We start from the raw sequence: 15,324 nt of genomic DNA, 5'->3' as shown, positions 1-15,324 counted from the left end.
CTCCACTTTCTTCTGCAAAGTATCGCACAACAACCACCACTATAATTTAAATGTCCTAGAGGACAGGCTTCAGGCTAGCAGCAAAGAGACAGAAAGCACACATTCTAGATCTGCATTAGATTGCTGAATTTGTAAAGCATTCATTAACACTAGTACTGTGCCTGTGCACTCAAAGGATAAATGGACAGACCAGACTTATCTTGCATCCTGCCACAGGTAATACAGTAGAGAAAAATTACAAAATCAACTACCTATAACATCAGTTCAGGAAATCAATGACTGGCTTATGCCATGAATTTAAGACATATATTTGAGATGAATTTACATGCTCTCAGTGTAATTTAGAAATTCTTATTCACAGAAATTTCAAATTGTTTTCAGAATACTACTAAAGTCCCTTCCTCAAAAATATCTTGGATTAGATCAAAAAAGAAATACACATTAAGCAGAATTGTACTTTCTTTTATCATATTCCTACTTTTCTCTTTTTCCCTAAACTAAAAGGAACAACTATGACAATTTTCTCTGCTCCCTGCCACGCTTCTAAACAACTCAGCAATTTTATTAAAAACCATTTAAAAGGCAATTCTTAGATCAGGGGAGTCTTTCCATCATCCCAGTGAAAGGCAAACCTAAACAATTATCTAAGAGGAGAGAGGAAACAGCAATGATATGGAGTAGTTAAAATGTTGCAGAGTTCAAATAAACCTGTTGATCAGAAGCTAGATGTGGCAAAACTATTTGAAGATATAAGCTTGTTATCTATACTCACAGAGGGCTCACTATTGGTTCTGCTAATTTAATAGACCATTTATTGCAGTGCCATGTTACCTGTTTGTAGTCTGGGGTTTTTTTGAAATGGAGCTACTTTGTGGGGAAAAAAACCCCGAGTTCTGAAGGAAAAACCATCCTGGCAGTCTCACAGAGATACTATGTTTACCCTTATTAGTTGCCTTACCAGAGCAAGTTATTTTGTTTCTTTGAAAACAGCAACTGGTCCTGACCTCAAAAAACATACTCACTAAACCTAAAGCTATGATTACAAAATAAGATAGGGAAGTACTAAGAAAGCACAAGAATATTACAACATTATAACACATGAAGTGACTCAAAAATATGCCACGCAATCTGAATTAAAACACTTCTCACTCATTTTATATTAAATTACTGACTCACTAAGGGCAATATCGTCTTACTAAATCCACCCAAATCAGCATTAATAAGAGACCTGCCAAAGATGTCTCGAAGGACTCAGTAGTGGGGAAAAGTTCTGCACCACTGATTTTCTGCTTACAGCAGAGGAATTCATAGTTAGTTTGCTATGTTACCCTCTGCAAGAGCCCCAGGCAAATCTGCCCAAACACCCTGCTGCTGATAAGATGCTTGTTTGTAAGTGACGCCACAGGCTATTTGCAGAAATCACTGTTTTCCAGAGCACACAAAAAGTGCCTGCAAGTTCAACAAAAAAAAAAGAAAAAAAAAAAGTCTTCAAAAACTAAACCCACTGTATTTGTCAGCAAAAAAAAGTTCTTCACCCCTTACAAACAAGAATAGCTTTTTAATAAGAAAGCACAATTGCAAGATACTGTATTTTCATGCAGTCCAAAGATAATGTTCTTAAGCACTCACTCTGAAAAATAATTAAACTCTCCAGAGCTAGTCAACAGAATTCTCTCAAAAAAGGTGGAAAAGACGCTTTGATAAAAGGCTAGAGCACTGCCTTTGAAGTCTTGCCATACAGGTAAAGTATTAGCACAAACCCCTAGCTGAGAATATTGCTCATCTCCAGCTTGGAAAGGTTGTCAAAATCCCACATGTACAACTATCAAGAAACAAGTGCATCACACTACTGTGCAACTAAGATTCTAAGAAAGACCATACAGTTGTGTGTCATGTTAGAAAACCTTCAAAGCACAGAGTTTTATCAGGAAGAAATGAGACTCCTAAGCAGTTTTACAATGCATTTCTAGAGCAAAAGACTGAAGTACAAAATTTAGCAACAGCCCCACTACTGTTCATTTAGGTTTCTGAATCCCTGTTGTTTTTTCAGGTGCTCATCAAGTGGCAATAGCCTGACTGCCTGCATGCATGTACAGTTTTATTGGAAACTAAAACCTTGAAGAAGTCATTAGCAATGTGGTATAACAGGCTCCAGCACTGCTCTTGAAATAAATGTCTAATAAATCAAGCACTATCAAACAAATCAGACAGCACTTTTTCTAATTCAGCAACTTACTTATACACCAATACAAGCAATGAACCAGGTGATACAACACAGTGTTGATAACTCTAAAGATAAGCCCACAGAAACAAAGCAAGTCTAAATCAGAGATCACTAATGGCACAGAGGGGATATAATTCAGATATTTCTTGGAAAATAGCAGCTCACTACTTGGTATCATCAAAAAGGCCAAGAGACAATGAAGAATCGTTACAAAAGACACAAAGAATAAAGCAGGAAATATTAGCATACCACCTAAAATCTTACGGTTTGCCTCCTTTTTGAACACCAGTTGGTCCCCTGTCACTTCAGTTCAATAAGAGTATTATACTTAAAATTACTTTCTGCGAGCAATGAGAACAGTTGGAATAGGAACAGCTCCCACACAAGCATAAATTTAAGACTTTACAGCTGAATAGGAGAGAGGAATAAAGATCAGGTACAGGAATTTGATAGGTCCATAAAGTCATGAAGGGCATGAAGAGGAGAACTACGGAATGATCAGCAACTGTTCTTACAACAAAAAAACTGGGGACACTCGGTGAAATTAATGTTTTTCCACAAAGTACACTTAAAATTTAAAATTCTCTGTCATAGGATGCTGTAAAGTTCAAATACATAAATGGACTAAAAATGGCAGGATTAAACTCACATAGAATAAGCACATCATGGCTTATTATTAAATGCATAAGAGAGGGCAACAGCAATCATTTACCAGGCATCTTATTAATAGCTGATGGATTCAAAAAAAAAAAAAAAAAAAAAAAAAAAAAAAAAGAAAAAAAGAAAAAAAGAAAAATCTGGAGCCCTGGGCAGCTCCTCACAGAAGGTAATGGTTCTGCACTCCACGTTTCACGATGCTGTGACACACCTGGGTACAGGATGATGCGATTCAACAGATGACTGGGAAAATTAACAGATGAAGAAAAAAATCCTGAGGGCAATCCCTGAGAGTACGAAGAGTACTGAGGAAGTACCACTACACACAATACTGTCTTGTTCTTTTACCTCCACAGCAAGTTCACAGGCAGAAGGCAAAGAGAAGCATGGCTGGTGCTGCTACCACAGAGCACACCTGCCCCCTCCAACTTTCTGCAGCTTCAGAGAGCAACAAAACCTTACCAGCACCCGTTATGATGTCTTGCCTAACAAACTGCTCATAGCAATAGTGACCACATAAGATAATGCAAGAGCCAGGAAGATAACGTGGTTGGCTCATGACGGAAGGTCTGGGCAGGTAAGGAAAATAAGTAATTTAAGGGCAAGGAAAAAGATTTGCTCATTAAATTTGCGACAGCAATACCAAATTCACAATCTGCGTACCAAGGCCAGGTGAGAAGGCCATGAAAATACTGAAAATTTAGGAGCCAAGCTACAATGTTATCAAATACACACAGCGTCAGAGGTTAGCAAGATGAAAGTTCTGTAGGAAGCAAGTGGGGCATCAGGAACATTATGCAGAAAGGCAAGCAAACTCACATATGTGAAATAAAAGGATACTTCTGAAAACCTGCTAAGCTGCCAACACGGGCATTTATCTCTGAGGATGAGGAGTGGGTGAAGGGAAAGGAGGCAGCTGTGTGGTATGCAGGAAGAAATTAAAAAAAAAAAAAAAAAAATTTTTTTTAAAAAGTGAGATCCTAGGCAATCTCATATTTACAGAGAAGGTACCAACTTATTGCTTGACAACTGCAACATCAGATGATAACAGCAAAACCAGGCAAAGTAAAACAGACTTTTTTTTTTTTACATCTCTTATCTTAAAGAAAAAGAATTTAATGTATATGCTGCCAACATATGACCCAAACCCCACCCACCAACAAGTACTGTCTTCCTCCTCCATAAAGCAGAATATCTTCCAGGGTTCAGATCACCACAAGGAAGAACGTGCATCTCTTCTAGTCCTAGTGCTACCTGACAGGAAACTAGAGCAGAGTAGACATGAAATCTTCTTTTATTAATTCTTGCAGCTGATACAGAATACAAAACCTACTGTGGTTAATTTGTTATTATGTAAAGGTAAGACTGCTTTATTTAAGTAGTAAAGAACTCTGACTTAGCACCACTGCTGAACAGGAGCTCCCACTTCTTGCATTTAGAAGGCAGAGCTCAGCAGGTTTCCTCACTCTTTTGTTCAAGTCCCCAGTAAGGAGAGGCGAATGGGAAACAAACCAGCATGACAGAGCTCAGAACTAGGCAGGCACATGGGGAGAAGAACAACTAGATGATCACCAGTTCTGCTCAGTGCTTAAAGCATTCTCATTTTACAACTCTGGGATGAACAGCAATTTTAAAGTATTTAAGAGTTTTCATTAAAGGACTGGTGTTTCAAAACAAGATTAGTTATTAGTTGGTATGGGCTGGGGAAGAATAGGATCAACTGTTCCAGTCAACTTAAGGATAATTAAACCAAAATAAAACAAGAGCCTAGGAAGAGATTGCTTGAAAGTTGTAATTACATCCTTCTTCCCAGAAATCCTTCCAAGTCTTTCCAAGAATAACCCCACCTGAAAGTAGTTAGGGGGTAATAGTAGTAGTAGTTAGGCTTTTGCAGGTAGCACAGGCCACCCCTAAAGCCCTGGTGTGCAGACTTCTGTAAGCCACCAACCCCAGGAGCATCTGAAAACTAGGTAGGTTTGCAGGTCCAAACATTATCAAATCTGCTGTTGCTTGGTGAAGTAACAAGTGCTCAATGAACTTTATATTCCACTAAGACAATTTTCCTCTTCTCCTTTCACTGGGTTTGATGCAGTACACAATCTACAAAAGTATTAACAGAAAGATTTGCAGCATTAGACTCCCAGCCTACTCTGTAGCTAGAATGCTTTATAATACTCTGCCCGATTAGAACATGAACTATTTAAGACTAGTTTGGTGTATCATCCGCCCACACCAGCTGTCTCCCTGAAGGAGAGGCAGCAAGGAGCAGGCACTGGGCTAACTCACAGACAATGGGTGTGAGGAAGGAGGCGTTGATCCTTTAGACACCTACATACATTGACTACAAAGTACAGACAGCACAGCTGAATTCATACAGCACAGGGATGAGACCACCAGATAGCTTTAGAAGCCTAAAAATTACTGTTATGGCTTCCAGGAGTGTTGCAATGAACCAAGCCAAGGAGTTCAGACCTCCATTCCCTTCCACCTCCTGACAAGCGGAGTATAAATGAAAGCTCATGTCTCTGCTGCCTTCCCAGCTTCTGCCACAGGGAAGAATAGCTCCTTACAGCACCAACTATATATCTAAATGAAGGAATAAGTGCAGCTCTGCCATATTTCTCAAATGTGAAGAGAAAACTAGCTGTTCAGAGTGTGCTCTGACTTTCCACAAGAGTTCAGAGATTCAACAGCTTGAAGTCCAGTCATTTGCTCTAACACAGTTATATGTGACTTCATTACACAAGACCTCTGCAGTTACTCTTCTGGGCTATGATTAGCAGAAACTGAATTGGTATTTGAGTCATTGTTTCAAAGCTAGCCTGAGTTTAGGCATCCTCAGAGTAGAGCAGAAGTCTCTCAGTAGTGCCTGGCACTGATATGAGGGCTTTGCAGCCAAACAAGATCAGGGTATGCATGTTTGTGATGAGCCTGAATATTTTAGTCACATTCTTAAGCACTTTTACTTGATGAACAAAGTCCTTGTTGAGGACAGGCATATCAGTTTCTTCCAGGAACATTGCTTATTTGACCTTGCCCTTGAATTCTGGCAAACATTAGCACTGAGGTGAGATGTTCTAAATTTTCCTGGCAAATCCATTCATTCTTCTAATCCAGGAAATGCACAGTTTGGCACGTAGCATTCATTTTGGGATTTTGTAACAGTAGCTGCTATGTATACATCTGATAACAGCTGTGCACATGCTTAGGCTTCTGGTATACATGAATCCATGTATTGTTTTGCAGGAGAACTAGTATTCATGATCTTGTAATCAAAGGATATAGGATTTATTCAGAGCTGAGGTTGTACACGAAGCATCCAGCACTGAAACTACATAGTGCATGCACACTAACAGTATAGTAACAGCAGACTCCAACTGAATTGGAAATAATGATCATCCTTAACTACAAGTTTCTCTACAGAATTAGCATCCTATATGAGCTTGGACCACAAAGCTGGGAAACTAACTCCTCACTAAGCAGTTAAAACCAGCATAGCGGAGGCTGAGGATTTGAATCCTGACTTGCTCAGATAGGCTGTACTATCCTGAACCACATGCAGACAGCCTGCCATATGCTGGAGACATTTTTTCCAGTAATATCCTTTACTTGGGCCATGCTTAAACTAGGTCACAATAGAAGCTACGCAGATCAGTTTAGTACAACACCAGAAGCATCCAGGGAGTCTTTAACTCAAGCTTCTGTGGAGTGCAACCACCAGTGAGTGATGGCAGAAGATTTGACACCACAGCATTTACCAAGCCTAATACAACAGCCTTTTATTCAACTCACCTTCCTGTACTAACACATGCTTCCAAAAGCAAAGGACACCCCACTCAAGAGGCAAATTAAGTCTTGATTTATTTCAAGTTAAGTTCTCCAGTAATTTGATATATATCCATCAAATCCCTCTGGCAATCCTTATAATTGTACATGGAGTTTCTGAGATAGCCACCGGGCAGAATGGCTCCAGCACTAATATGGAACACTATAATTAAAAAGATACTGCAAGCTTTCCTTCACTGAAGGTTAATCTGCTCCTTATACACTTTCGGTCATGAGCAGGCTGATATACATATCTGCTTTGGACAAAGGGAATGCAACCAGCAGTAGTCAAAGAATGCTGGCAAGTGACAAGATCTGAGGTGTTATGTGGCTAAAACTTAGACAAAAAGATGGTTAGTGCACTAAAGGAGGTAGCCAACTTTTAATGGAAGCCATGAATTAGCCAGAACACCAGTGTTCCTCTAGAGAATGTCTCTGCCCAGAGAAGGATTTTGCCTTTTTGTTCCTCCTATTACTAAGTATAAGGCTTCTCAGATACAGTTAACCCCCCCTCCAAGTTTCAGGTAAACTTTTAGTACATGACTGGTTGACAGATACAGGCCTTTCTCAGCTGGTAGTATGTGCACATATACACAGAATACAAGGTAGAAATATCACGTCTTCAGAGTGGTTGGAGAATCATCTTAAAACATTCATCAACAACCACGTCAAGAATCTTGTGTCAAGTTGGCAAGTACTTCAGTAGCAGAAAGTTCAATGGCACAACAACTTGACAGAAATTATCGTAACCGAGATACATTCAGTCCTTTGGGATATCATGGAATTGATGCATTTTTAGAAATTGAGTGTTTGCTTCTGCACATCTAATTGTGTTCAAAGTTCTCAAAGATAACAGAACTACTGACAAAGGGTACAGTCACAGATATTCTAGGCACTGTCAGGGCAGTTCAGTCACTGAAACTGGGTCTGAGCAATGCTATCCTTCAATTTCATGCATTGTTCACCTTAGTCTCCATCATAGGAGCTTATGTGTTCCAATTTCTAACCTTCCTTTATATTTAAGGCCTTGACTTTTTCCTGCCATCTCCCTCCTCTCAATATGACAAATTATGGTGGCTGCTTTTTCCTCAGAAGTAAGCACTTCACCCACTACCTTGATCAAGCAGTCAACTGCAGTTTCACCTTCACACGCAGTGAGCATGGGCATCAGCTCAAACTACTACAGCTTCTAGCTGTAATCTGAGCCAACCATATAGCAGCATTTTTCTGTTTAGAGACTGATTCAGAACACCTACAGGCCTCAAGAGCCTACTTGGGCTGCAGTTCCTAAAGTTATGTGGTTACTTGATTATGAAAACATTAAATCTTCTAGGAAAAAATGCAGAGACTTCCAGCAGCTCCAGCTACAACGAAAAGCTTATAATTACACCATCTAGAAGGCCTGCTCCAAGCAGAGCACCACAGCACTAGTACACACGCTACATTCACATTCCTATTTTTGAAATTGTTGTTCAGCACAGTTGGTTCAGATACTTCAGATGCTCCAGAGATGTTGAGAGGCAGAGTTGATCTGAGTATTGAACAGTAAGATTGTGATAAATTACTTCAAAGCTATCAGTGCTTGAAGGATTTACATCAACTCCAACAAGTTCTGATCACATTCTCTGCTGTCTTTGGCAAAAGCTGTCAGAGACAAACCTGAAAGATAAGAGATTGAGGTGAGGACAGAAGTGTTAGTAAGGCTTCCGATAGTTAAAGTTAGCAACACATTTTTCGTGCATATTTAAAGCACTCTCTACAGTTCCACACTGTCCAGTGTCTTGAAATGCAACAATCCACACTTAAGGCTTACTGCAGATGCTGCAGACATTGCAGTCAGAACTAATTACAGCTTGGAGTACAAGTTGTAAATTAGTGCCCTGGCATTGTTGAATTAGGGACTCTAATTTCAAGAATTGAGTTCTCATAAGCATTGTGTACCATGAGAACAAGCTGCTTCTACATCCTCTCCTGTTGTTGAGAGCATAATGGGGTAGAAGAGCAAAATGCTCACTCGCCTACTGTTCCATCAAATAAACATGAAGTCTACATTTAAGAACCTATTCCAAAGCCACTTTGAAAACAAATTATTTCTTACTCATCTATCATTTCATAGTACATTTCATGGACACAATGGGATCTGCCCTCCTCCTCAGGTCTCACTGCTGGGATCTGCCCTCCTCCACAGGACACACTGCTTCCACAAGAAAAACTAAATACAATCACTTCAGATACAACACAAAGGGCACACAAGCATTCTGAGAACAAAAAGTTCTAAAGGTATGAATCAATATTTCAAAACATCCTTAATTTTTATTCACTGGTAATGTAACAACTTCTTGCAGTTGAAGGCTGATGACTATAGTGCTAGGCAGCAAGTGCACCTAGAAGTGCATCTTTATTCAGAAGAGCCATGCCCCCACATACAATAAGCCCAATTAGCATGGTATTATGCCTTAGGAACATGTAGTTAACACTCTATTTTGTAAGTGACATTAAGGTCTCCAAAGCCTTAAAAATCAATTGTTACAAGAACACACTGCAGTAACTTATTCATGAGTTGACTATATGTATTCACAAGCTGAACAAAAATTGTTTCTTGATTTTCGGTCCCTGAGTGCCTATTTCACAGGTCTAAATTTCTATAGCAACATTCCCATTAAGCACCAGGAAATGCTGGATTAGACCTACTTACATTGCAGCATGATTTCAATTATGATTCCAGGAAGCCTATTTAAAAAGCTCCTGTCTCTCAAATAAGTGATCTTTCAGACTGTGACCAAACAGCATTTAAGCTTCTAAGGAAAGAATTACAAGGTTTTTTTCATTATTGTCATGAACACTGATTACAGCATCCTTTCAGCAGGAAACCTGAACACCAATATGGATGTTTCAGAACAAAAAGAGCAAAGTTGAATACAACCTTTATGCAATGCAAAGAGACATATAAAAAGGCTCTGGGACCTTGGTTCGTAGTAAAATAGGTCTTTCACCTATAAAGATCTTTATCAGGCAATCAACTAATCTTGTCCACTTCAGCTTAAGAAGGGTGTATAAAGATGCAGCAATACAGGCAACAGAAAAACCAGTGAGTCATTTTATTGATCACTCACCACTTCTGGCAGGGCTACAGGCACATCACTGCCACAGGCCATTAACCAGAAGTCCTTGACTACCAGAGGCAGCATGCTCCTGTATCCTCCTCAGAGGGAACTATGCAGTTCTACCTCACACTACAAGGTATGAGGCACCTATGCAACATGTTAGCAAATAGTCTACCTCATGCACTACGTCTGATACAAAACAGTCAAAAACCTGCACAAGCTCTTCTACAAAGATCTTAAGTCAGTAGTGAAATAACAGCCTTAATCTGCTTGCAGCTTGTTATTTGCTATATAGATCATGCTTGCAGCTTTATTTTCTGGTCAAGCTAGTTCAAGTCCTGAGCTAGGTTTTCTGCAAGAAATTTGAGTCCCAGAATCTCTATTGATGGCACACTGGACTGTTTTGTCCAAATGACGGAGTTCTACTACAGCTTAACCCCTCTATTGGAATTGCTGTGTTCTGTCACCAGCCATGCCAACATGCACCCAATAAGCCAGCTAAGGCATCTGACCCAGTATCAGGTTTCATAAAGGATGAAGTAGTGAAGGACACAGTCCCTTCTGTCCCCTTGAAACACATTTTTCCTAGCAGCTGAGCTACAGCTTCTACACTTTTGTTACAGGCAGAGGGGAAGTGCTTGACCAGACAGGCAAAGCTCAGCCTTATGAAAGCAAAGTCTCTGCTTATCCCTGTTACGAAAAATAAAGCATCTCAAGTGATAAGGCCAAGAACGCTGCTGAAACCAGAGCTTGTTTCAACTAGAAAGAAGCTTGGTACACACAAACATGAACATGTAACTTAGATAAGGTACTACGAATACAGCTCCTTTTACTTGACCTCAGCATTTTGCAAGTAAGCAGGATATAATCTTACTGACATGCAGCAACAAACTCAGAGCTATTTGTGTTTATGGATACATCCAAGCTATAAGGCTAGCAAAAAAAAGAAGGCACCTATGTTTCGGCTAGAAATTAACCCTGGTATATTGAACAGCAGACCTAGCAAGTAAAATGGGTAACCTATCAAAACTAGCCCATTTCATTAGCAAAACAAGTCAAGTTCATTCCTTTACTCAAACAAACCAAACCAGATAAAGTTCCAGGTAAGAACTAGAGTGAGCCATTTTCTTGCATCATTAATCACAAATTTTACAGAATCCCTGTTTTGCAATCAATTATCTGGGTCTACTACCCTGTATTCATAGGCATCAAATCAAACAGTAGAGGTAGAAGAGTAAACAAGACTAAAGCAACAAAGTCAAGCTAACCTGAAGCTGCCTCAAAGTTAGAGATTTTAATGCCATGCTGTACAGGCGTGTAGGGCTTGGCTTACTTTCAGCCTTCAGAAAAAAAAAAATAAAATACACACATTGGTTTGATTGATTTTACTCATTTAAAAGGTTTAGAGGTAAAATAAGGATTTTTGACTCATAAGTTAAACCAGGCATCAACATGATCAGAAGATGCACACCTACAGACAGAGATAACATGCTATGATTACTGCTTAACTCCACTGCCACTGGTCAGGAAACAAAGCTGTTCACCAATAGCATCACTGTTGTCACCAGTAATCTGACAGAGCAGACTTGCTACTGGGCAGTCTACGACGATGACACAGTGGACAGCAGGCCTATGACATCAACATAATAAATGCCATTAAGAAGCTGTACAGTGACTCCAGAGGGCTCTTAGTTCCGCAGCAGTGCCTGCTCTAATGCAATCACTCTACCTTCCTCTGAATACCATTAGCAATAGTCTGCTGAGTCATAGAGCCTGTGGGGACACTAGAAGCTGCAGGGCCTGCAACTGCAAACTGCACTCAGCCTGCTGTAGCACACATCACTCTGATCTCAAAAACCAGCAGTGCAGCACTGTTAGCCCACATAAAAACACCTGGCAATACCATTTAAGCCCCAGTGAAACAAGGTAAGCCATATCTGAAGTACATCCTATCTCAGTGTCTAACATAATGCATTAAAAGTTAATCCTTTTAAAACGTCTTCACAATTCTTCCATACAAATACAACAAGTCCCCCTATTTCCAACCCTCTCACACCAGAGCTATCATAGGCAATCTATACGGAATGTTTGGCAACACATCTGCAAGCACCTGGTCATTGCAAAAAATCAGACATAGGCAGTATTAACTTCAGAAAGTTCTGTGTTAGTATTTTAGGAGAGGTTAAGAACAGGACATGTAAGAAAATATTCCAGTGCTAGCATTCAGAACAGCTAATATTTTTATATTCTTCATCTGGCACAGGTTATTAGTTTCAGACCAGATCTTTCACCAGTGTGGGTGTTGCCATTTATCTGAGCATTTATCTTTTTTTGCCCTAGAGCACTTGGTATATGCACTCTCTTCATTGAGAACAAGTCCTAAAAATTAGAAGCTCAGAACAAGGACACACAAGCTTTAAGCCAGTGGTTATTTCAAGACCCAGCTCTCAAATTAAGCTAGAATTAATTACAACAGCACCTCACCATATTAAACACACAGATGCACACAAAACAGCATTCAATACAAATTACTTCCATCTGAGGGAAAAAGTAAAGTATTGCTACCAGAGCAAGCAAGACATCTGCTTTAGAAAATTAATCCTTGAGAAATCCACAGCATGATTAAGAGGGTTTTTTTCAGCTGCCAATACTGAATGGTACATGATTTGTGCTGAGCTCTTCACTGTTCTTACTTGGTTGAAACGATCCTCTTAAGTGCAAAAGCTTAAAATATTGCCCAAATTCACATGAAGATCTGAGTACTATAAAAGTTTATTTTGTTTAAATGTTATTAAAATGTCACATTTAAAAGTGAAAAATGTTTAATAAGTGCTCAGACTTGTTACCAAGATAGCTACAATACCCTTTGGATTGACCTCTTTCACACAAAAGGGAATATTCATTATTGACCTTCAATGCAGTGAATCTATATAGAGCTGGCACAGCAAAAAGGCTGCTGCTGCATGTAATTTAATAATGAGACTGCAAAACAAACAATGGAAAAAATAAACTGACCTGATGTTTAGTATGCTGAAATTTTGACCCTTCCTGCTCTTCATGCTGCATTGAGTTGGCTCTCTCCCTCACACTTCTATACCCAGGACTCGGTATAATGTACTCTTTTCCTATGTCAATGTCTTTCATCTTCTGTAAACGCCAGGGTTTACACGTGTATTTTCACCTCAAATATCTGGAAAAAAAATACATAATCCAAAAAATTAAATTCCACTTCATTATGTGCTATGTCAGACACATCAATTACTTTTAGTAATTTTTAAAGTTTATTTTTTAAAATAAAAATCAGAAAGCAATTGTAAAAGACTTTCATTACAATAGGACTGTAATAGTGTCACTTGGGAAACCCACAGAAGACTAACTTCTCCTGAAGTAGTTTAAACATACCCTGGAGCAACCAAATAAGTACAATGATTCTCAATGCACTAGAGTACTGTCATACTTCCTCCTTTAGAACTCTGAAATACAATTATGCAATCTGATATATTTAAAGTAGCAACTACAGTATTTACTTAAAACCTTGAGAAACTTGACTTGGAAGACAAAATCACTGAAATCTTTTGTTAGTGTCTAAAGTTGCACATACCCAACAACTTACGAGTACAAGGTTCTGTAAAACTGATTTTTCTGGAGATATCACACGATAAAATTGAGCATTAGAGAAAAATATATACCTTCTCTTTAGCATTATTCACTTACTACATAGGCTTTAGCTATCATTAAGTACTAACATGCACAGGAAGGAGTCACATCCTCGGTGCTGCAGGTTTTCCCTCAACCTATCAAGTTACACTCTAAGGTCAGAAGGAGAATCAGAGTCCCGAAAAGAAAAACACTTCCTACTGCAAGGCTTTGTTTACTAACTCTGCGTTCTTGCATTTTATCACTTGCCTTAAACTAAGACGACGGAAGAAGCCTGATTCAGTTACATTAGTCAGAACCTGCATCAGCAGGCTTGGCTTGGCGCGCAGGGCTGCCACCTCTCCGCAGAAGGGGCAGAAAGAGCCTCCTTCCCCCATCCGCTGACACAAGCCGCCTATAGAGCAGCCCTCGCAGCCCCAGCCCCAGGCCGCCCCCCGCTCCGCACGGCTCTCCCATCACCAGTGCCCTGCGTGTCAGCGCCAGGCGAGGATGCTGCAGAGCTGCAGGTCCCGGGGCTGCTGCAGCCTCCTGGCCCTCCATCCCCCCCCTCCTGCAAAAGGGACGCAAGCCAGCCTCCCCCGACCTGACACCTCAAGAAACTCAGAAGGGGGGGAAAGGAGGGGGGAGAGCTGTCTCCCTCCCCGCCTCCCCGTGTCTCCGCCGTACCGGCGTAAACAAGAGAGGCCCTCCCCGCTGCAGCCGGGTGGGACGGGCTGCGATGGCCCCGAGCTCCTGGCAGGAGGTGGCACAGCGCAGCCCCCTTCACTGGGGGGTCTGGGGAGGGGGGAGCTGCTCGACCGGCCGCACCACAGAAGAGGGGGCAAGCTGCCTCCCCGGCGGCCCCCTCACCCACACAAAGGGTCGCTGCCCAACCCCACCTCAGCACCTGCCCCCGGTAACGGGCGGGGCGGCCCCGCTCACCTCCGCCCGGCGGCTACCCCCGATGCGGCTTCTCCACTCAGCGGCCGCAGAACCAAACAACATCCCTTATAGCGGCTCCGGCGTCCCCACTGCGCCTGCGCGGATAGGAGGGCGAGGGCTGCGGCGGCCGTTCCCTCCTGGTGCCCCACGGGAAATGTAGTCCGCGCCTCGGCGCCTGCCGCCCGCCGGCCTCCGCCCGAGGAACTACGTTTCCCAGAAGGAACCGCGCGGGCCACCTCTGTGTAGCTACCACCCTCCGTCCCGCCGGGCCCCGCCTAGCCGCTTCCCGCCGGTCGTGCCGCAGCGTGGTGGGTCTGGAACGTTCGCCGTGAGCCGCCGTGGTGGGGTGCGCGCCCCGGCGCAGCACGGCATGGCAGCAGTGCAGCGCAGTGCAGCGCAGTGCAGCGCAGCGCATCGCGTTGCAGCACGAATGCGCTGCGGTGCAGCCCAGTGCAGTGCAGTACCGTGCACCCCGCGCAGCGCGGGAAGGACGGGGCGAGCCGACCGCACCGAGCGAGGGTGGGGCGGGAGCAGGACCCAGCGCTGCTCAGAACGCCGCATGCGAAGCGGAGGGACCCGGCGCCGAGTTGTGGGGAGGACGAGGGTGATCTCGATTCCCTACGCCCCTGTCCTGTCGCGGGCGGCTCCTGGCTCCGGGCGCTGCCGCAGGGCGCTGCCCGGGTTGCAGAGGCGGAGCGGCAGCGGTGGGGGCTGGTGGCTACAGGAGCAGGCGCGCGCGTCCCGCTTCGGCCTCTCTGCTGGCCGGTGGTTTGCACCAGCCTGTCCTTTACTGCAGCTTATTTACAGCCTTTGGGCTGGGGAAAGCGCGACTGTGTCCTTATCTGGGGCTTAACATTCACCGCAGTTGGGAATGGAGAGCTGGCTTCTGTGCACAGCCGCCGTGCCGCCCGTCACCCCTAGCCGCGGGCCTGCAAC

At 42.4% G+C, this 15,324-nt stretch overlaps 1 protein-coding gene across 10 annotated transcripts in view; it reads right to left on the bottom strand.

Annotated features, from left to right (window-relative positions):
* ABCC5 (ATP binding cassette subfamily C member 5) overlaps positions 1-14,492 on the bottom strand; it is a 71,993-nt gene extending 57,501 nt beyond the window's left edge. For 6 of the 10 annotated variants that reach the window (XR_003992946.1, XR_003992947.1, XM_030496484.1 and 3 more), the window contains exons 1-2: positions 14,389-14,492; positions 12,826-13,000 (exon numbers count right to left, since the gene is read on the bottom strand). Coding sequence is in view for 7 of the 10 variants with exons in the window: in XM_030496484.1 (XP_030352344.1) it covers positions 12,826-12,954 (129 nt within the window). In the remaining 3 variants the exon portion in view is untranslated. The other 4 variants (XM_030496488.1, XM_030496487.1, XM_030496486.1 and 1 more) reach the window with 4 other exon arrangements.
* Between the last annotated feature and the right edge of the window lie 832 nt (positions 14,493-15,324).

This window comes from Strigops habroptila, chromosome 8, assembly GCF_004027225.2.
Source record: "Strigops habroptila isolate Jane chromosome 8, bStrHab1.2.pri, whole genome shotgun sequence".
Lineage (NCBI taxonomy): Eukaryota > Metazoa > Chordata > Aves > Psittaciformes > Psittacidae > Strigops > Strigops habroptila.
The sequence above is the reverse complement of the archived record's forward strand: the minus strand, read 5'-3'. Positions and strand labels throughout refer to the sequence as shown.